The sequence below is a fragment of the Sceloporus undulatus genome, chromosome 1, assembly GCF_019175285.1.
Source record: "Sceloporus undulatus isolate JIND9_A2432 ecotype Alabama chromosome 1, SceUnd_v1.1, whole genome shotgun sequence".
NCBI classification, from domain to species: Eukaryota; Metazoa; Chordata; class Lepidosauria; order Squamata; family Phrynosomatidae; genus Sceloporus; species Sceloporus undulatus.
The window spans coordinates 304,282,659-304,306,738 of record NC_056522.1 but is presented as its reverse complement, the minus strand read 5'-3'; the positions used below and the strand labels follow the sequence as shown (position 1 = coordinate 304,306,738).

Below are 24,080 nucleotides of genomic sequence, written 5' to 3'. Positions count from 1 at the left end.
CAAGGAGGTTTGCCCTTGCTCTCCCCTGAGGCTGAGAGGATGTGATTTGGCCAAGGTCAGCCAGTGGGTTTAACCAGGATCTGGGAGGAAGCGAACCCTGGTCTCCAGAGTTGTGGCCAACACTCAAATCACTACACCACACCTGGCTATATTACACAGACTGTATTTTTTATGGCTCAGCTGTATTTTCTAATCAACTTCATTGAAATGCCCAGTTGGCTTGCAATAGACTTACAAAAACTCTGAGCAAGAAAATGCTTAAAATTGTACTTTATTAGCAACAAACACTTGCTGGCTCTACTTTTAAATTATTCCTTTTTTATTTGTCCATTGTACTGAATTAGAGGGAAAAACCTTCCAAAATTTGCTTGTGTCCTCAAGCAGCCCATTGTCTGAGAAGCAAACATGTTTTGGCTCAGGGGCAAGTCTTGTCTTATGCTGCTGCTCTCCTCACTATTTGCAGTGAGGACAGGCTGCCAAGTAGACAAATTTCCTAAAGGGGAACAGCAAAAGTGGTGTTAAGCAATGGGCTTTTTGGTCAAGCACCAAATGGAGGACATTTTGGAATTCCTCCTAGATACAAGGTGAAATTTAGGACTGTCCTGAAAAAGGAGGACATCGGGTCACCTGGGTGTTCAGGCATGGTATCCTTCCACTTACGAGCCCGTGTGGTGCCTGACTTGAGTGTTGGACTCTGCAGAACAAGTTTCAAATCTCACTTGGAGCTGGATCCATGGTAGCAGCTCAAAACTCTACTTGGATGGCTCTTGAACATGATAGTATACTTGAAAGAAGATAGTAGCTGCATCCACATAGGCTGCAAGTTGCTTTAGTATTATAAAAGAACAACACTGCTAACAAGTTTGTTCCGGATCCCATTTATATTGGTGATGCTGTGGATTCCAAACTGTGGCACATGAACCAAGTCTCTCAAAGTTTAGCAGGCTCTCCTGAAAAATTGGAACCAAAATTTCCAATGTGCTACATAATATTTGTGACTTGCACATTTCGGTTAAATTTTACATTCGAAATGTTACTCTCAAACATTCACGTGGTCCTTATTTTGAAGGAGTATTTGTATAATGTAAAGAGGATAGCATACTATACTTCCCTTTATATAACAAAACAATGATCACACCTGAAATAATATTTTAAAGAATACATACCTAAATAGGCTATATCTGATGTCAATGTTTACATATCTTTGAAATGTAGTCCTTTCAGTTTTACTCACCCAGTCTCTGAGCTACTTGACTTTATATTTCAGGAACTGCATAAATGATGTGGGAATTTTTGATAAGGAATGTTAGTTCAGAAAAAAATTCCACATGTTTCTGCTGAAATTTTCCCAAATCTGGGTCTTAATTTTTAATTTTCCACACACATGTCTAGGTCTTAATACATACCTTAGAATGGAGGAGTAAGAGAGAGGTTGTGCTGTGAGTTTAAATGTCTCGCTTGTGTATTAGAGGAGGAAATTCAGAAATTAAAGGCAAGGGATGAAATGTGTGCCATGTAGTTAAGAAAAAATTCTCCACATACTACTGAAGAAGGAAAAGAGCAGGGGAGAAAAAGAAATCTACTTAGGTGAGCCTGCAGGTCAGGCGGATAGTCACACAAAGAGAGGAGTCATTTAATGTATAATATTCGCTTTCCACTATTACTTCTTTTGTATTCATTCCCCCTTCAGCTGTGTTTTTCTGGTTCCAAGCTATGAATTCCCGCAGCACCCTGGTCACACTTCCTCTCATTTAACTGCAGCTGTGAGCCAGAGGGGTGTAGTACAGGAGTAGGCAACCTGCGGCCCGTGGGCCGGATGCGGCCCGGCAAGGCCTTGGGACCGGCCCCCGCCTGGTCTTGCCGCCGGAGCCTTTGGCCTCTCGCGTGAGGGCGTGGGGCGTTTGGCCTATCAGGAGGAGGCGGGCAAGGGGGCAATTGTCTATAGAAGCCTCCAAAACATGCATTTATATTAACTTTTTTTTTAAATCAGCTAATTTTTTTGCGTGTCCTCCATTTTTTATAAAAAGTGTCCTCCGTTTGAAAATTGTGTCCTACATTTGTCCCGGTTTATTTATTTAGTTAATTTTTGCAAAAATTATTTAATTATTTAATTTTTGGCTTCGGTCCCCCAGTTGTCTGAGGGACAGCAATCCGGCCCCCGGCTCAAAAAGCTTGCCTACCCCTGGTGTAGTACTTTGAGTGATGGATGAATCCCCACTGGGCCATGGAAACCCACTGGCTTGACTTTGGGCAAGTCACATTCTCTCAAGTCTCGGAGGAAGGCAAAGACAAGCTTCCGCTGAAAAAATCTTGCCAAGAAAATCTCATTATTTTCTTAATAAATCCGTAAGTCAGAAATAACGTGAAGGTACATAATAATGAGATCAGTTCCTGCACTGTAAACACTCACTCCTTTAGTTTTGCTGCCACCACAGATATGGAGTATCTGAAAATATTGTACATGTTGGTTTAGCCAGCCAAGAGGCATGTTTGTTGTAACAATTCAACTAAATATATTAAACTTACTGTGTTTAGAAGCATTTGGTTTTTAACAGCTTTTGAATGTTACTGTTATTCAGATAAGCTACCTGCCTATTCCTGCCCACTTTACTAATCTAAATCCACTCTCACTCAAAATCGTGAAACAAAGCTAACTGCAATTTCCTCAACCACCCGCTGACTCCAGCTGCTAACTCCTACCTGATTCAACTGCCACATTCCTTCTCAAAGGCTTTCAAGCTCTCAGTCACTCACCTCCAATATTCAAAATAGACCCCCCTCCCAACAGGCCATTTATCATAAACCATCTAAAACATGCACATTTATACTTCATTGCACATAACTTTATCGCAATTCATGCAGCAGAAACACAGCAGACTACAAGAACATCTCCTACCTTGTATAATTTATCCTGTCTTTGCTGTAGAACAATAAACTGTTCAGATTCAAATCCGCCAACTAGCTCCAAGGTGTGTCCCTCCACTTGTTCAAAAACTGCTGCTATCATCTCATAGAATTATTGTTGTTGTTATTTTAAATATTTGTAATTGCTGACTGTATCAGTGAGTTTTAATGCAAATTGTTGACCACCTTACACTCTTATGAAGAACAGGAATACTGATCCAGATTTAGAATCATAGAGCTGGAAGAAATCACAAGACCTATCCAGTTCAATCCCTACCATGCAGGAACACACAGTCAAAACACCCTGGACATATGGACATCCAGCCTCTTTTAAAAACCTCCAAAGAAGGAGACTCCACCACACTCTGAGGCAGCTGAACAGCTCATACTATGAGGAAGTTCCTCCTAACGTTTAGGTGGAATCTCTTTTTCTATAGCTTGAATCCAATGTGCCCTAGTCTCTGGAGCAGCAGAAGACAAGCTTGCTTCATCCGTAGTATATTCCTTTAAACATTTAAATATGGCAATCATGTCATTTCTTGTCTTCTCCAGGCTAAATATATCCAGCTCCCTAAGCCACTCCTCATAGGGTATGGGTTCCAGACCTCACCATTTTGGCTGCCCTCCTAAACACACTTCAGCTTATCCACATCCTTCTGGAACTATGGTATCCAGAAATTGACACAATATCCATGTGAGAATAGAGTGATACTATTACATTCCTAAATCTACACATGACACTTATATTGATACAATCAAGAATTGCATTGGCTTTCTTAGCTGCTGCATCACATTGCTGACTCATTCTCAGCCTGTGGTCCACTAAGGGGCTCAACAGACGGCCCCTAAGCCACTCCTTTCCTAGCAGGATTGGGGCCGTGGCTTTTTGCTTCCTCGAAAGGGCGCCATAGAAGTGGTGGCACAACTATATGGTGCTCCTTCAGCGCTGCATCATCTGGACACAGCACCAGATGCGTGCCATGACACTGCACGCTGTCTGGAATGGCGCGTAATATCAGGGTGCCCTGTGGGGTGGAGTTGGGCATGTGTCGTGTGGATGCTATGCACCGACACTGCTCCCATGTTAGCCTTTCAGTCTGGTCTGTAAAGGCCCTAAGACTCCTAGATCGTTTTTGCATGTACTGCCTTCAAATCACATGTCACCTATCTTGTATCTGTGCATTTCATTTTTACTGCACAAGGGTAGTATCCTACTTCTCCCTGTTAAAATTCATTTTGCTAGTTTTCGTTCACCTTTTCAGTTAAGGTTATTTTGAATTCTGATCCTGTTCTCTGGAAGTATTAGCTACCCCCCCCAAAAAAAATTTGGTGCCCTCTGCAAATTTGATAGGCTTGCTCACTATTCCAACATCCAGGTCACTGATAAAGATGTGGACCCATGACAGAACCCTGTGGCACCTCACTGGTCACTTCTCTCCAGGATGAAGAGGAGCCATTGCTGAGCACCCTTTGGGTTTGTTTGGTCAGTGAAGTAATTACAAATCCACCTAACAGTCCCATTGTCTAGCCCACATTTTACTGGCTGTTTTGCAAGGATACCATAAGGGACCATATAAAAGGCTTTACTAAAATGAAAACACGCTACAGCTACACCAGTCCCTTCATCTACCAAGTTTGTGAGTCTATAAAAAAATTGTCTGCCACAACTTGTTTTTGAGAAACCCATGCTGACTTTTAGAAACCACAGCATTTCTTTCTAAGTGCTTACAGACTGCCTTAATGGTCTGCTCTAGAATCTTTCCTGGTGTTGATATCAGGCTGACTGGCCAGTAATTATCTGGGCCCTCTTTTTTACTCTTTCCAATATTGGGACATAATAAGGGGACAGGAATTTTCAAAGTTCTGAGATTACCTCTGCCAGTTTTTTTTATATCCTTGGATGTAGTTCACCTGACCCTGGAGACTTGGATTCATTTAAAGTAACCAGGTTTTCACATGGTTCTGAAATGACAACAGCATTGGCACCAAGCAGGCATTTTAAAGGGTAGGGCATTCCACAACTGGGATGCCACAGCAGAGAAAGTTTTCTCCCATGCCTTTTCAGAGTATTGCCCTCTGTTTCATAAATGCCAAAGGTGACCTCATCACCCCATCTGAACTGAGACTTTGTGGTGAAGCAGACCGGCAGCTTGGAAAGGCCTCTGGCTGCTTCAACACCAGTCACCTTCCAATCACTGTCCCGAAGCCAGCCACAACTGTGGCCCTGGCCACTGGCATGGAGCAGCTTTTTGCTGCTCTCTTAAGCAGCTGTAGAACAATTTCTAACTGCTCTGGGGGCATGTGTCATGTGCATACCCTGCTACTGAAGCAGATTGAAGCCGCTCTCTCCTGTCCGTCTGTTTCGGGCCAAAAGTAACACTCAAGCATTAGCGTTAAAACACTGTGGACATTTGAGTCAAGTTAAATTTGAAATGCCTTTAAAACCTGATGTAGTGAGGTGGATATAGGTGAAAAGGGAGCTAGAAGGGCTAATGGGGACCAGGTGGAAACAGAAGCAGATTTGGGAAGGGAGGCGGGGCAAGAGGCAGAGCGGGAAGCAGAGCAGGAGGAGGAGCAAGGGGCGGTCTCAGGAGAGATAAGAGGAGGGGCAGAGAAGCGCGGGGAGAGAGGGGCGACACGGAAGAAGAGACCGGGAAGTGGTGGCCGCGAAAGGGACAGAGATAGTGAAAAGAAGCCCACGGAGGAACGGGGTCCCAGCTTCCCTCCAAAGAAGGTCGGGAGGACGAGGGCCTCACGAGGAGGTACTGTTGAGAGACCCCCAGGAGGAAGGGGACTTTACTTACCTGGACCCAGAAGGGTGGAGGCAATGGGGGGAGAAAAACCTGGAAGGACAGTGGTGGGACTATAAAGGAGACAAGTGGGAAGCCCGGCCTATTCCTAAAGAGCGTGAGAAGGCGGAGGTGGAACCCTTGGAGAAACATTCCGGTGGGCGGCGAACTCACCCCGGAGAAAACGGACCCTGCTCTCAAGCGAGACCCCAGCCCTGAGGAAGTCTATCTTAAAGATAGGCAAGGGTTTGGGACTGTGGTTTTGAGTTACTGCTGTTGAAGTGTTCTGTTTGGGAAATCCCTATTAAAGTTTCTGTTATTGCTGCACGAGTAGTGTAAGTTTGTTGCACACGAGGACTGCTGTGTGCTCAAGGCACGTGTCTTTCTTCAACATGCAACCAGCCCTGCCCACACCTGACAAGATTTTTTTTTTGTCATTATTTTTAAGGGTTATGGAGAAGTCAATGAGGAATGGAAGAGCAAGGGGCCTGTGGATGCCTTCTTACATATTAGTGTCATCATTACAATGCTCAGATTAAAAGTTCTTTAAGTCCAGCTCACAGAAAATGAAGAAGCTATTATGATTTTTTGGATACATGTTCTAATTTTTTTTTTTTGTTACACTCACCAAAATTAGATGGTTAGATATCAGAAACAAATGGCAACTTGGGGACTCATAGAATCTGCAATACTTTTTACATCATATTCTGTTTTACACTTAGAAATCATACTGCTCAAATGATTATGGCCAGTTCCTAAATCATTCTGTATACAATGTGTCTCACCTCGATGGAACAATGAGAACCAAACACATTTGTTTCAATGACCAGTTAAAAGTATAAATTATAGCTTTGCTTTATGTCTAAAAGGAACCAAGCTGTCGAAATGTTTTGCATGATATGTGAAAGGTTTGCTAAATAAACAGATCAATATTCAGAGATTTCTCATTTTATTCTAAATTTAAAGTTTTACAGAATGGGTTAGAAAAAAGCAGTCAATTACATGGGTATGCCAGCAACCTCAAATACCCTTTTCCCACTTCTAACCATCTCAAGAGTACCTTTGTATAGCTAAAATCCAAATGTATCCAAATAACATTCTACCCAAAAAGAAAAAGAAAAAAGAAAAGCCAAACACATTCTGGGACAAAATTTGTTTCTCATACCTGATCAGCACCATTGTATCGGTTTTCATTTAATTTTATGTACAACAATATTTAAACATACATTTACTTTCAAATCAGTCTTAAATTATTCCTCCATTGGAAGTATAAAGAACAAAGATTAGTATCAACAGATGTGTGCAAACATACATGAGTGAACATTCTGTACATACATGTCTGGCAACGATGGTTGATCCAAGACATCAAACTTTTAATGGAATGATAGAAGCCAACTACTCTCTTTCCCACTCGGCCATTCTTCAACTATCCCTAACCTCCACTGATTACATGCACTTAGGATTCTTTGCTCTCCACAATGAACTCATTTGCAACTGATCATGTGCTGTAGGATTACCCTTGTTTTCAACAAAGAATGAAAGTATATGGTCACAGCATTTTCTTTTCATTTTGAGTCAAACCCTCACATTTAGCTTCACCTGAGCAATGGAAACAGAGGGACTTAAAATTAACATCTTGATTCGCATGAAAAGACAGACTGAGGCGGGATACAAACCGCCGCTTTGCGGCGCTCCCCCGCCGGCACCATTTGCTCCGCGCGGGAGCCGCAGCAGTCAAACCACGCGACTCCCGCGCGGAGCAAAAAGGAAGCTCCATTTCGGAGCTTCTTTCTGCGGCGCCTCTATGACGTCGCGAGGCGCCGCAGGCACATTCACGTCATAGGCGCCGCGACATGTCTGGACGCTATGCGTCCAGTACGTAAAGATGGCGGCGCCCATGTGGAAGGGGCACCGCCATCTTGTACGTACTGTATACGTACTAGGGTTAGGGAGGTGCGGAAGCACTGCCCCTTCCTAACCCTAGTATGTATACAATACGTACTATATGGCCGCCAAAAGTATTTTTAATTTTGTCACAAAGATGCACTTTTCATTTTATTTCAATCTCTAATGTAGAGCCAATGTACCTGTGTTAAAGAAGATTACTACCAGTATATTCATGCACTTAAATTGAAGTATCAATAAAAGCTTGGTGTTAAAAGTGTTAATGTCTAAGAGGGTAGATTTGCTTGCACAAGATGCTCCTCTCCTTTCCATTAATTATCTTTCTTCATCTGCACTACATTCTACATCTTGATTAATGGCTTCCTGATCTTCAGGAACAAGAAACAGGAAAGCCTTTTTTGTACATTTCTGGATCCAAGCCTTCTCATATACAGGGTAACTACAATATTTGTGTCTGTTTTTGCAGTCTGTATGATTAGAATGTTGGAAGACAGATACAAATGCCCACCTTCTCTGCTCCACAAGATATCTTGTTACTAAAAGGAATAGGCTGTTCTGAATACAGTGGGCCCTCTGTACTGACAGGGGTTCAGTTTCAGCACCCCCAATGGCAGATGCAAAAAAATAAAAAAAAAATGAGGACAATCATGCTCCATATTATTCAATAGCAATGACATGAAGATCCATGCGCATTCATGTTACTACCACTGAATAATATGGGAAGTGGAAATCTGTGGGCAGTCAATATTGCACCTCAGAAGCCCCTCAATATGGCAGGGTCCACTATATATGAAATAAGTGTAGATATCACCTTAATTTTCTCACCTAAAGACAGACATAATTTCAGATTTACAGGTGTGTTAGAATATTCTGAAGTTATGTGGTAGCAGCTGTATCTGTAAAGTATACAATCTGCAGTATCATCATTCCCTCACCTCCCCTTAACACCAATATATCTGGATTTTGATTACTCTCCTCCCTTCTCATCTGTTAACTAAATGGTCAAATGAGTGCCATATGCCTGAAGATGTCATTCATTTATGGAAATTCAGGCTGATAGTAGAAACATCCTATGGCTGACATATAGAAAAAATATTTGTTCAAATTCAGTGTGTAATTTTTTGTAATGCAAAAAATGAGTGAAAATATTTTAGTTAGGAAAATACTCCACAGACTAGTGCAATAGCAATGTTTTGTTGAAAATTCCAATACTATTCTATTTCAACTTCCACCAAATTTCTTATACTGACTTAATTTTCCAAACCTTTCTGGTTTTAAATACATTTCAGTAATATTAGTAACTAGGAATATCAATAGTTGTTTAAATTTAGTCTAACATACATTATAAAACAATGGTGCAGAACGACAAAGTGTTGAAGTAACTCATTGCTTTTCCTGTGTCCCTTAGAATTTTTTCCATTCCTGCTGATCTCTAATCTGCCCCTTCAAAAAAAAACCCACCTGTCAAAAAATTAAGAGATGACAAAAGCATTCTGTGCTTGAATGTAGATACAAAACTGTTGAGGATCTTATCAAGATGATGCAGCTTAGTTTTCCTTTAGTTTCTTCATATGATAAGCTCTTGCTTTTAAGGCTGTTTCTATCATCATTTTTGTGCTATACCATGTAGGCACAACCTTGCTAAACCAAGCCTAAAAAGTAAGGGAGAAAGAGACTCATTATCTGACAAATAAAGACCCAAATATCAATGTACTCCCCAAGAATGGTAACAAAAATATTACAGCACTATTTGGGCCACCACCTCTGTACACACACACACACACACACACACCATTGTAAAAGAACATAATAGCATCCTCCTTTTCATGTATATTTTGCAATACACAATTCAATTATGCATTGTATTGAGAATTACTTCCTTTGACGTGTCCTGGATCTTCCATTATTCAGTGTGGTGCCTCCATTCCAGGTAATATGAATCACTTTATAGTTGCTTACATTGAATCTCATTTGCCATTTAAATACCAATTTCTCCATATTTTGGAGCTCTTTATAATCCATTTTTATTCCGACTACCCTAAATGATTTTGGGTCCTCAGTAAATTTTGCTGCTTCACTACCCACTGTAACTCCAGGTCATTCCTGAACAAATACAAATTTAGATCCCCGAGGACTCCACTACTCCCTATCACTTCTTTTAAGATCTGACTATTCCTACTCTCTACTTCTATTAAAATCCATTCCTTTAACAGGAATTCCAGTCCATTAGGGGACTTCACCTCTTATTTTGTAAAAACAAGTATGTTCACAATATTTTTTAATGAAGGACTTGGTCAAAAGTCCTCTGGAAATCCAAGTAATTCACATGTTCATCCTCCAATGTGATCCATGATATACTGTGTCAGCAATGCCCTTCAGCACTCTACATTGGACAAACAGACCAGTTCCTGCGCCAGAGGATAAATGAACACAAATAAGACATTAGGAATGAGAATACACAAAAACCGGTGGCAGAACATTTCAACCGAGAAGTGACCAGTGGGGTGCCACAGGGTCCTGTCCTGGGCCCAGTGCTATTCAACCTCTTTATTAATGATTTGGATAACAGTACTGGGGGCATAGTTATCAAATTTGCAGATGACACCAAATTAGGAGGAGTAGCTAATACCCCAGAGGTCAGAATCTAAATTCAAAATGACCTGAATAGATTAGAAAGCTGGGCCAAAGCTAACAAAATGAAATTCAACACGGAGAAATGTAAAGTACTGCACTTAGGGTGGAAAAATGAAATGCACAGATATAGGATGGGGGACATCTGGCTGAATGAGACTACATGTGAAAGGGATCTAGGAGTCCAAGCAGACCACAGGTTGAACATGAGTCAACAGTGCAATGCAGCAGCTAAAAAGGCCAATGCGATATTAGGCTGCATCAATAGAAGTATAGTGTCTAGATCAAGGGAAGTAACTGTGCCACTCTATTCTGCTTTGGTCAGGCTCCATCTGGAATACTGTGTCCAGTTCTGGGCACCACAATTCAAAAAGGATGTTGAGAAACTGGAGTGTGTCCCAAAGGAAGGCGACTAAAATGGTGAAGGGTCTGGAAACCATATCTTAGGGAGCTGGGAATGTTTATCCTGAAGAGAAGGTTAAGAGGTGATTGATAACCCTGTTTAAATATTTGAAGGGATGTCATATTGAGGAGGGAGAACAGGACCCGGAACAAGGGATGCAAGCTGCAGGAAAAGAGATTCTACCTCAACCTTAGGAGAAACTTCCTGACAGTAAGGGCTGTTCAACAATGGAACATACTCCCTTGGAGTGTGGTGGCATCTCCCTGCTTTGAAGTCTTTAAACAGAGGCTGGATGGTCATCTGTCTGATATGCTTTGAGAGTTCCTGCATGGCAGGGGCTTGGACTGGATGGCCCTTGTGGTCTCTTCCAACTCTATGATTCTATGATTCTCTAATCTCCCTGGGCACTCCATCTCAGACTTCAGAACCGCAGTCCTTGAACAAAAGAACTACAAAGGTAGATTGGAAAGAAAAACAGCAGAACTGGAATTCATCCACAAACTACAGTCCCTCAGCAATGGATTGAACAAAGACAATGGTTTCCTGACCCACTACACGCACTTCAACACTATCTGACTCCATCTTCATGGGGGTGCCCTACATTCATCTATTCCCCTCACCACAGGCTAGTCCCATTGCAAAACTAGATCTGCCAGTTCATCTTCATGCACAAAGACCAGTTTACTATGTCTTTGTGAACTAACAACCATAGTTAAAACTGGACCTGCAACTTCATTTCCATACACAAAGGATTTATAATTTGAATTGACATCCTCACATACCAATGGCATATATATGTCGGTGCCTGGTATTCACTCCACCAAATGTATCCGAGGAAGTAGACTGAAGTCTATGAAAGTTCATGCTGCCAATTTCTTTCTTTCAGTTAATAATAATAATAACAATTTTTATTTATAGACCACTATTCTGCAATGATCATAGCGGTGTACAGTAAAATTGCAATACCAATAAATAAATAAATAAATAAAAAAAATTGCAAGGCTTCTCTCCCCCTCAAGATGGTGGTTGGAGGAGGGCTCTTTGTCTTCCAGGCCTGGCCTCTCGTTAGTCTCAAATGTGCTCCAAGATCTCTCTACGTACTGAATCTACAGACTAACACGGCTATATCTTTAAATTCTAGCATTTACCAGATCACTGTAACAGACATCTACAGCTCACTAAGTATATCAAAGGAAACTGTTACAACTCAAACAGTGTAAATATTCACAATTCTTTCCTCAGATCATATATGACAAGAGCAGTCAACTTTGAAAATACATACCATAAGGTCATGAGCTGGGCATCCAGAAGTTTGGGACTCAAGACCAACTGTGTTGAGGGCATATTTTACATACCATTCAGGAGTAGGTTTAAAAGTGCTTGGTCTACGAATCTTAGACAATTTTGTAACTACAAAATATGGCAGAACACTCTGAAAATTAAAAAGAAGTTTTTGCGTTTTAATATGGATATATAACACAGTAAGACATAGATTGCAGCAAATAATACATCATCATATTTGGAAACAGCTTTCACTGTAAATGATTAAATATTTAAAACCTAACCTATCAGTTTATCATTATTAGAGATGTTTTATACAACTTTTTAGACAAATCACAAAACAATTTACCTAAATGATTAAAGCACCTGTAATTTATGGCATTACTGTATGTACTCATATATAAGTCTAGAAATTGTAGTCAAAACATTGGCCCCAAAAAACTGGGTTGACTTATCCATGGATCAATTTAATTATTGTACTTTCACTCTTATAAAAAAGGGAGAACCAGTCCCATCTCTAAGTGGTGAAAAGCAAGAGCTTCCATCCCAGGAGCATCTAAAAGAGGCATTGACACCCCCCTCTCTACTCTCTCTGCTGTTGTGTTGCTACTGACCTTTTTGAATGTTTATGTAGGAAAATGGTGACAGTGGCAGCTCTTTGGCACTTTCCCTCAAAGGAGCACTGAGAGGAATCAGGCTTTGAAGGATCTGAATAATGCCTGTCATCTTTTCTGGGTTAAAATCTGGCAAAGTCATCCGATTAAAGGCTGTAATCACGGCTAATATAATTGCCATTTTCTTTGCCTTGCCTTTTCATCCTTTTTTAATATGTGTGGATTTCCTTAGCCTGCCTCTGTGTAATTGACTCCTTCACATATCACACAGCCACTATTTACCATAGTTCCATTCTCATCCATCCATCCATTCAGCCTTTAGGATGAGCATAAACAGTCTGCTGGAATTTTCATAGAATTGGAAGAGACCTCAAGGGCCATCTAGTCCAACCCCCAGCTATGCAGGAACACACAATCAAAGTACTCCTGACAGATGGCCATCCAGCCTCTGTTTAAAAACCCCCAAAGGAGACTCTGCCACACTCCGAGGGAGATTGTTTCATTGCCAAACAGCTCTTACTGTCAGGAAATTCATGCTAATGTTGAGGGGGAATCTCTTTGTCCTGTAGTTTGCAACCATTGCTCCATGCCCCAGTCTCTGGAGCAAGAGAAAACAAGTTTGCTCCATCCTTAACATGACATCCCTTCAAATATTTAAACAGGACTATCACCCCTTAACCTTTTCTTCTCTTCTTGAGGCTAAATATTCCCAGCTCCCTAAGCCTCTCCTCATACAGCATTGTTCCCAGACCTTTTGTTAGTTCTTTGGCATTATTTTCCTTTGCTTCATCCTTTACATACTGTGTTATATGCTCCTAAGTTTCACTCTTGGTTTATCAATGGATCATACCAAAATCCACAATTCTGGCCCTAAAATCTGCCCTTGACTAATATATGGACTGTTGCAGAAGCTGGGTAAAGGCAGCAAGGTTGATAGTTGGTTGATTTTCCTGAAACAGCAGCCTATTTGGAAGATCCTTACTGTGCTAAAGAGGAAGCTGGATTGTGTTATTTCACCAGAACCAGTATGTCCTCAACTCTGAATTGTCTGAGTAGCGGCTGCACTGGTTGTCCTAAGTTTGTGATGCCTGTACTGAGAACATTTATGTGTCATGTAATAGTGGCACCTAATCTTGGCTTTGTAATAGTAGGCATAGTTCTGCCAATACTGACTGTCATAAGCAGAAGAGTTACTATATACAGAATAGCAGCATTCTGAGGACCGCGATCAAGAGTGTTCAGTGGCATGGTATCTGTGGTGCCTGCGAGGCTGATGACTTCAGCAATGATTATCATGATCTCTAGAATAAGAGTTACTGGTCAACTATTAACCCGAAATTGTGTTAAGGCCAGTTAAAATTGGGATCAACAAGAGGAAAACAGTGTTTTTGGAAAAGATATGATCTGGCAAAGGTCTAGCTGACAGCTTTTGCCTTGAAGGGCCAGATGAAACAGTCACCCTTACAACTGGTGAGGATTCCAGGATTTCACCCTCAGAGATGTTGCAGTCAGAGCGGACAACTGCTACTAAATTCTCTACAACACAAGTAAGCAAACATTTCTCAGAGTCTTTCCAGGGCTGAGGTGTTTCCATGGGCTGAGAAGCCACTTTTTATTCAGAGGTATCAGATTGGGCTGGAACAGATTGGAGATTGGTGGAGGGTGGAGATTGAGACTGATTGAGACTGATGATACTCCTTGTCTCCCAAATGCCTCTTTTCTACCAACAGCAGCTCCAAAAATTTCCTCAGTGTCAAGGAGGGGGGTATGCACAAGCCACTCAATTAACAGAACCTTGGGTGTGGCAGTGATGGTATGAGCCAGTGACTGTTTTGCTTTGTGTTGAGCAGCAGATGGAATGACTGCTGCACAGGAAGGAAGGGAAGTTCCGCCAAGCAAAATACTGGACATAGCTCTATGTCTCAGAATTGCGCCAATCAGCAGTAGCACTAGGTGGCACCAAAGAATCAACCATTGAATGCTATAACTGAGCTAAAATTAGAACAGTAGTGACATTAGAAGAATTTTGTGCTATATCTTTCTGTCCCTTATATGAGCCTTCAAGTAAATATTTGGTCCTAGAAAACCTTCCTATAATGGCCAATGGTCTTTCTCCAATTAAATAATTAAAAGCATGTTATTTGTGTTCATTCCCCCACAAGATTAGGGTGGAATCTGAGGTTGTTTAGCTACAAAGTGTGTGTGTGTGTGCGCGCGTGCGTATCTATATCTATAACGTCAGTGTTAGATAAAAAATTTCTAGCAAACTAAAATTAGTGCAGTATGACCACAGGCCTAGGACAAGAAAATGATAGTGGGAAAGTTTAGAGGGTAAATAAGAGAGCTCGGCTAATAAATGAAGTGTCAAATGAGAAAAAAAATAATGGTGAACAACTGCTTTTGTAGTATTTACTTTTGTTGAATCTCTAAATAAATATGTATTTAAGCCATCTGACAGGTCAAAAACTACCAAAGGACTTAGGTTTCTGTCACCATATTCTAAGTCCATTTTTTCAAGATCCTTATTTTCTGTAGTGTAGGCAATGTTTCACTGCTGTGTAATGAGGTTTTACTTACATGTCTTGAATAAACTGTGTATCTAAATTATTAAAATTCCTTATAATGCTTGTAGAGTTTGAATATAAGCATCTCTGAGTCTTGAAGAGAAATAATAAAATACAGTCTAGTACAAAGTTCTGAGATCTACATGGGAAGGCTTTCTCTGAGTCCTGCCACCATCACAGGTTCATTTGGTAAGGACACAAGAGAGAGCCTTCTCAGTGGCTGCTCCCATCCTCTGGAATGCCCTTCCATGGGAGATCAAGTTGGCCCCTCCCTGTTTTCCTTTTTGTTCAAGCAGGTTTTTAATATATAAATCAACAGGGATGTTTTTACACCATGTATGTTTTATTTATGATTTTTTAACTTTGTATGTTTTATGCAAGTTTATACTGTTTTACTGAAATGATTTTACTTGTGTTTTTGAAAAAAATATTGTAAAGTTTTAAACTGTTTTTATTTATGAGCCACCTTGAGTCACTTTATGGGAGAAAGGCAGCATGTAAATGAAATAAATAAATATTGTGCATCTCAGGGTATTTGATGTGGAGGACCAGCAACTATTATTTTCACTGTACCTGGGACTTGCCCTAATTTTGTGCTCATTGGGAAAAACTGTTTCTTTCTTTCCTGGAAATTTGCTCAAGGCCCATGGCTAACCTAGTTCACTAATAGGAAGTATCTAATAGCACCTTTTAAAAGAACTGCACTAACTAACAAACAACTCCCCCTTATTAACAATCTTCACCCCCTGCCCCCAAAACCTGGGCTCTCTCATGAAAGGTGACTTTATTTTATCTATTTCTATTCTATTTCTCTAAAGAAAATATAGACACAAAGTTGCTTACACTATAAAAAGACACCATGCACAAAACACTCACCTTTAATATAAGATAAAAATAAAGTACCAAGAACATATAAAATGTCAAAGAATATTGATACTAAAAACAACTAAAGAAACTGCTTCAAATTAACTAAAGGGTCTTTGAAACAAGTTTTAGCAGGATGCTTAAAAGCATCAGTAAAAGTATTTCCTTTGGGAGGATGTTCCATGAAATGGCCATGAAGAATGAAAAATTCTTTTTCTAGTGACTGCCCCCAAACTTCTTTTGGGAATAACACCAAGAGTAAATTTTCACATGATGTTATATTTGGTGTTACTACAATCTATGTTACCAAGTTAAATGGTTCCAGTAGATAACAATTCTACTCACTTGTATAATGACACCTTTCTTTTTGTATTCCATATTGATACCTTGAGAGAAGAAATTCACAAAAGCCTAAAGATATATAAGAGAAGAAGAAAGTTATAAATTCAGTATATGTAGAGTCACCTATATTGTTATGTTTGGTTAATACAGCCTTAGGTGGAATTTAAGAACTCTACCAAAAGAAAACTATACATGCACACTGGCATGCAATCATGGCCAGTCAGGATGTTTCTTTGTATGGACAGTTTCTATAACTTCCAGGATATTATTTCTTGGTTTTTATCTTGATACACTAAACACATTTATAATAATTAATCTGTCTGAATTATCTCTGCATTAAATAGAAAGTGAGGAGAAATGCCTAGGAAAGATCACAGCTGAAAACTGCACACAGTACCATTCCTAGAAGGGTAATATTCAACTTCTCAGAGTATCAGTGTTAGAGATTATGGCCTTATTGGCACACACTAGTAAGTCATAACATACTTTTAAGTGGATGAGCCACAGAGTTTGATAGATAGATAGATAGATAGATAGATAGATAGATAGATAGATAGATAGATAGATAGATAGATAGATATTGTTTTGGAGCAATTATTAAAAAATACTGGAAGCTTTCACTTCTATTTTAGATTAATCACAGTTTAAATGTATTTTCCTAAACCCAAACTATGTTTAAACATAACTGTGGTTAGTTAAACATGCCATTTCATATAGTATGAAGTTGTCTTGTTTTAGATTACCATGATTAAGACTCACCACAATCTGTTCAAGTGGGGATGGTAAAAGCAAGCTATGGATAACTTACAAGGAGGGATAACATTTCGACTCCATGTACCCATGGAAAAAAGAGTGAGCCTGAAGCACAGCACAAGCTTATTGTTTGTTGCTATGTTCAAATCAGCCTAATGCCATATGAAATCTTGTGAGATGCCTCAGTAAGGCTTCCAAGAAGCAGATATGGAGACTGTGTAGCGAGCATGGAATAACAAGAAATTTCAAAATACTCTACAAAAATACAGATTGAGGAAAAATATACATATTTACTTTATTTGCATAGAATTTGAAATGCTTTAAAGAAAAGCATTTATTTAGCACAATACACAATACCTTTCTGTTGTATACTCCATGGAAAGTGAAGATGCTCTTAACTGTGAATTATGCATTTATGTTTTTTTTGCAAGAACATTATTTAATTTACAGCATTGTCTAATGTATGTTTATACATAATAAAGTCCTACTGTATTCAATGGGATTGATCCGAAGGAAAAGCGGTATATAAATAAGTTTTATTATTATTTATTATTTAATATTAAACCCAGGCGGGCACAAAAAATATAAACAATCAAGCTTTGTCATTACCTCTAATGGTAGTAACAGAAATGAAAAGAGAAGATTTGAAAATAAAGTTAAAATCTGGATGTCATAAAAAGGATATGTATCATTCTTTTTGGTGCTACATAATTTCTGAAAAATATGTGCTTGATAAAAATAAAACAAGATGTGAGGGGCATTTCATTATATCCCAGCTGAGCTAGGACAGAAATTATTTTGGTGTATTAATATAGTAAAATCATTCTAGAACAACTGTCTTAATGAGGTGTCCCTATACAAATAATAGTGCTCTATGATTCATCCTTCTTCACTCAGAAGGGCTATGCTCCTATGGTTTCCTCTCATACATAAAGCATTTCCTTAATGTTTATTTATTTATATCCCACCTTCCTCCCACAATGGGATTCAAGGCAGGTTTTTTTTAAAATGGAGGGCTCCCACTTAAGGTGCAAAGGATTGCATTCCAGAAGTGACATTATGTCATCTCTTGACTAGATTTGTATGTAAGATTCCAGCACATTAAATATCAAAAAGCTACATTATCTACCTTAGTTGCTGAATAAATAGTGAGAAATGGAGTTGGCTGAAGCCCAGCAAGAGAGGAAATATTCACTATTACTCCCTTGGACCTAAAAAAGGAAAATAAAAAATAGTAAGTCAACTACCAGAAATAGCAAAAATAAAACATATTACAGTAGACCCTCCACATTTGCTGGGATTGGGGTGAAAGACTCCTGTGAATGTGGAAACACAAAATTTCTGGGTTTTGGCCAAACTGGTTAGGGCTTCTAGAAGCTGAAACACCTGGAGGACCAAAGTTTGGGAAAGAGTGATCTCTCTCATTAAGTAAGAATATATAAGAGAAAAACCAGTAATATGGTTCCTTTACAAAATAGCACAAATAGGTACCATCATATAGCTCCATCACAGGTCTGCAAAGTTTTAGTTTTATCAGATTTATCCAAAATGAATACATAAAAGTGTCTGACTAAACACACCCTAATACTTCATAAGCATTCTACCTTGAGCAATATAGTAGGAAACATACTATATTTATCTCTCCCATTGTTGTTATGGCAACCCGTCTGCCCTAGCTGTGTGTAAAGTAGTAAAAAGCAAGCTACTTCTGTAATATAATTAAAATGGGGAAAATATCCAGTATGTTAATGTTTACCTACAACAGGGACACCCAATTCCAATTACACCAAAGGCTTTATCTAATGCAGTATGGCCAATGATAAAAGAGTACACACAAAAGGAATGAATCTGACTTCACATACAATGTAGGTAGGTATACTAAATAACTGACCTTTCCTGTAACTTAAGGAATCACTGAATAGCATCTTCTTTTGAGGGACTCTAAATCTTTTCTAGCATTAATCCAGAGGATAGTGCTTACAAACTATCCATGTTGGCTGCTAAAGTTTTAAATGCTGCAGTTTTTAAACCACAGTTGAGTTATGAATTTAATTGTTTGGTGGTGTATAAATTCTGTAATGCCTCTTGGAAGGCTGAGCTTAAAAAGCAAGCTAAAATCCATTAATAAATAAATAACAAAAAGCAGTATAGAACTGAAACTGCAAGCTGCCACGAAACGAAGAAATTCATAGCTTGCCATTTTCCAGTTCATTAGAGAGAACATGCTATCTTATATCTGTTGGTTCTTCCATATTACAATGCTTGTCTGAGTAGACTGCTTGTTTAAATACTTATTTGCACATCATTAAAATGAGTCTGTGCTCTTTAATAGAAGGGATTAAGAAAATCTAGGAGTGTATGCTCATTCTAGCTTTGGAAGCCACTTTTAGAACTGTGGAGAAGAGGATCCAATGAAATAGGATTCTACGTTGCAAACTTGCTCATGCACATCTTCCACCAATTCAACAGACCCAGCAAAACTGACATCACTACTCAAGGTAAGAAACATGCCAGACAATTTCTGAAGCACACTTTATCCTTTGCTATATTGGAAAATAACAACAACCTAGAGATTTAATCAGCCTTTCCTCTAAAACATTTAAGCACATATCTGTAGGCAGTAGCTCCAGAGGTATATCTCTTCCTTTGCAAAGGCATGTTTTTTCTTTGTAGTGGCACTCAGTTATAGAACTAATATTAACAATAATTAAAAATGAATTAATACTTATATCTCAGTCTTCAAGTAAAAGTACTAAAAATGGTACTATGTGCTCTTTAATAAAGATTCTATGGAGTATAACATAAGTAGTGGAACAATATAACAATATGATTTAACAAAGAGAAACGTAAGTGGCAGCATCAGTGCATAATGCCATACAATAAAACTTGGTGTTATGTATTAAAAGCCAAGCAAAACATTTGTACTACTATAAATCTGAAATTTTAAAATTTGTATTTATTGTATGCAGAAAGTGAGGATCCTAAGGATCTGGAGTTAGACTGCTTAAATCTTAAGCTGTCACAGTGAGATATGCAACATAAAGAATTTCTGACAGATCCTTTATGAGCAGAAGAGATTAAAAAAATTACAGAATCCATGAGAAATGGAAATGCTCCAGGGCCAGATCATCTTCCTTGTTATTGTTAACTGATGTCAAGGTGACTTCGACCTATAGGGGTCCTATGAATGCAAGTCCTCCAAGTCAGCCCATTCTTAACAACCCTGCTCAGGTCTCACAGCCTCAGGGCCATGGCTTTCTTGACTGAATGAATCCATCTGTAATTAAATTTTCCTCTTTCTTCTATCACATCAAGCATTATCATCTTTTCTAGTGAGTTATGTCTTCTCATTATATGGCAAAAGTTCATCAGTCTCCGTTTAGTCATCTTGGCTTCTAGTTAGAATTAGGTCTGACATGCTCTAGGACCCATTCATTCGTGTTATTAGTAGTCCATGGTATCTGTAGAACACGTCTCCAGCACCACATTTCAAATGAGTTGATTTCCCCCTCCCTATCAGCTTTCTTCACTGCCCAGCTTTTATAACCATACTGGGCATACAATGGCATGAACCATCCTAACTTTACTATTCATTGATATATCTTTACACTTCAAGGACTTGTCTAGTTCCTTCATAGCTGCCCTTTCAATTCCTAGTCTCCTTCTGATATCTGCAGTTCTGATTTCTGCAATCTCCACACAAACTGATGACTGAAACAAAGTCTGGAAAATCATGTACTATTTCAGTGTCTTTGTTGTATATTTTAAAGTTATGTAAATCATTTGTTTTCTTAATGTTCAACTGCAAACCTGCCCTTCCTTGATTCTCTTCAATAATGGTTCCAAGTCGCTATTATTTTCTGCTAGTAGTATGGCTTCATCTGCATATTTTAAATTATTGATGTTACTTTTTCCAATTTTCATGCTTCCTTCCTCCCATTCTAATTCTGTTTTATGGTATCTTCAGTATACAAGTTAAACAGATAGGGTGATAAACTGCAGCCTTGTCTGACCCTCTTGCCAACTGGAAACCATTCCATTTCTCTGCATTCTGTCCTGAAAGTAGCCTCTTGTTCTGAGTACATCAAGACAATAAAATGCTGGGGCAAACCCATTTCTTTAAGTGCCATCCATAATTTTTTGTGATCTAAGGTTGTACTATAATCTATAAAGCACAAGCTGATCTTCCTTTGAATTTTTTTTTGTTACACTTCATTATCCAGTGTATGTTTGCAATATTATCCCTAGTGCCTCTTCTTTTCTGGAACCATGCATGGGCATCAAGCATTTCTTGCTCCACATATGTTAAAAGTATTTGTTGCAGAATTTTGAGCATCATTTTGCTTGCACGGGAAATTAATACAACAGTCCTATGGTTACTACAGTTCCTGGTTCCCCTTTCTTGAGGATTGGAATGCATATGAAGTATTTCCAATCTGTGGGCCATTCTTTTATTTTCCATATTTGTTGACAGATGTTAGTTAGAACTAGAGTAGATTCTGTCTCTGTAGACTGAAGCAGCTCTATTGGCATGCCATTTGTTCATGGTGATTTATTTCTTCCAAATGCTCTGTGTGAATCATCCATGTCACTTTCTATTAAATGGTATAAACATACTCAGACCTATTGGTTCCCAGACTTCATTGTAGGTATTTTTTTTAATCAGGCATTTCCCAATTTCTTTTTATGAAGGCTTTATTTCTGTTCTTCCCAAATCAGGCAAAGATCATACTAAGTGTGCAAACTATATACCACTCTCTTTCATGTTAAATGTTAATGTCAAAATACTAGCTGTAGTATTGATAAAAGGCTTCAAAAGGTACAGTAATATCAATAGTAATTCACATTGCTCAGGCAGGTTTTATTCATTATAGGCAGAGAATTGATAATTTAGGATTAGTCACAAATTTGCTTTAAATACTAGAAGACATGACCCTGACATGATTGCTTCACTTGTTGCTGAAAGGGTGCATGACAAAATTAGCTTGTGCTTTATTTTTGTGATCTTTTAGGAATTTGCTTTTGCATCACATTTTTGAATGGATTCAGATTTTTCACCTCTCTCTCCCAAGTCAAGAGTGATCCACTAATGAGATAGTTTCTGATTTAAGGCAACCTTTTCTTATTTATTTCTTGGCCAGAATCTCTATTACCAAGAATTAATCTATTCGCTTCTGGCCTCTTTCTGGCTATTTTATTAACTGGTCTAAAAGCGGACGCTATGTCATAGCCACACTCCTTCTGGATATTTCACCATTTGGCAGTTTGCTGGTACTGAGATGCTATTAGGTATTTGGACATACTGGTTCCTTGGGATATTAACCAAATGATTAAAACCATGGTATAGATTAGCAGCATCCGAACACTAACGTTTGGGTCCAGCCTATATGCTATACAAGCATATAGGAACCACTGAAGGGCAGAAACACATGTACTCAAAGGTGTGACTGTGGAAGGAGGACAAGGGTACAAACTTCCCAATAAGAAGTGTACCCCAATGAATTTTTTTCTTCATTCTTCAAATTTCTATTATTTCAGAGAACAAGACACTGAAAATCCTTCGCACCTAGAACTCCTTTCACATTTCCTTGGTAATGCTGCATGTCCCTTTTCTTTGGATACCTAAACTTTATTTCAAATGTTCAACTGAAATTTCAAGTTACTGCAGTGCCAGAAAGCAAAGTCCATTGGGTGGTTTTTAATTGGGGGGCAATGCCCTCATTTCCCTCCACCTGCTATACCCCTGTGTATACTCAACCCAGTCAGATGGCCAGATAACACCTTGATTGATACTACTTTTGCTGAGAGATCTTAAGAATCAGAAGTACCCTTCCTGTGGAATCGCAAGTAGAAATGAATGCATACAACATTTGTTTGCAAAAAGGAATACAACATGGTCACAGTGATCAATTCTCTGCCCATACTTTAGAACGCTGTTCACAAACAAAATTAAGTTTTAGAATTCTATAATCTGTGATCTAGTTCTCCACTTCTTTTCATTGTTTCCAGCTTATCAGAAAACTACGCAGATGACTGAACTCTACAAAAAAATGAAACTACATTTAGGAATAATTGTGTCATTTTCCTGGAATATTTTTCTATTTCAGAGGTCAACAGGACTATAAGAGAACTGGCAGACATGTCTGTAGGGTAATCACCAAGATACACTGAAAAACCATTCAGATCTACAGGACAGGGGCATACCAATAGAATTCATCGCTTGTAGGGCTCATCAGCCAGAATGCTGAAATTAAACAAACCCACCCAAAATATATCAAATAGATACCTGTGTTAGTTTTGGGTCATCATCAGCACCTGAGAGGATGCTGTTGCCTTCTCGCCACAAGAACTAATTTTCTATTGTGTTCAATAAATAGCAAGGAGAGCCATTTGTTCTCTAGATTGCAGGTGATACATGCAATTGTAATGCTGGAGACAACAGGACTCCCACTGTGAAGAAAGTTGAAGATAGTAATGTAGATGTATAAAGTGAATCACATGTGCTGAGTCTGTGAGTTCTTACCTCAGTAGACTAATGGAAGCTCTGTAGAAAGCAGTCCCTGTAAAAGGATGCTATACAGCGGTAGGCAACTTTTTGAGCCAGGGGTGGGTTGCTGTCTCTAGACAACTGGGGAGCCGAGCCAAAAAATAATAAATTATATTTTTTTTTAAAAAAATTTAATATATATAAACCAGGAACAATGTAGGACAGATTTTCAAGGAAGCACTTTAAAAAAAAATGGAGGCTGCGAAAAAATTTGCTGATTTTTAAAAAATGTTAATTAAATGCATGTTTCTAGGCTTCTATAGAAATTGCCCCCCAGGCCGGCCAATCGGCGGCAGGACCGGCTGGGGCTTGTCCCAAGGCCTTGTGGGCCGCATCCGGCCCACGGGCTGCAGTTGCCTACCCTGCTATAGAGAGTAAAGACAACTGTAAACATTGAACAAAGCATCATCCTTCCAAGAAAATTTTACTACACTGAAGCAGAAGAGAGTATACTGACGAGAAGTATTGAAGAATATTTGTTCA

The 24,080-nt window shown here is 39.1% G+C and overlaps 1 protein-coding gene across 1 annotated transcript in view; it reads right to left on the bottom strand.

Annotated features, from left to right (window-relative positions):
- Positions 1-8,568: 8,568 nt before the first annotated feature.
- HSD17B12 (hydroxysteroid 17-beta dehydrogenase 12) overlaps positions 8,569-24,080 on the bottom strand; it is a 69,505-nt gene continuing 53,993 nt past the window's right edge. Inside the window, exons 8-11 of the mRNA XM_042461560.1 lie at positions 18,180-18,261; positions 16,301-16,366; positions 11,915-12,064; positions 8,569-9,250 (exon numbers count right to left, since the gene is read on the bottom strand). Coding sequence (XP_042317494.1) covers positions 9,146-9,250; positions 11,915-12,064; positions 16,301-16,366; positions 18,180-18,261 — 403 coding nt within the window. The 3' untranslated portion in view covers positions 8,569-9,145. The remainder of the gene's footprint in view (positions 9,251-11,914; positions 12,065-16,300; positions 16,367-18,179; positions 18,262-24,080) is intronic.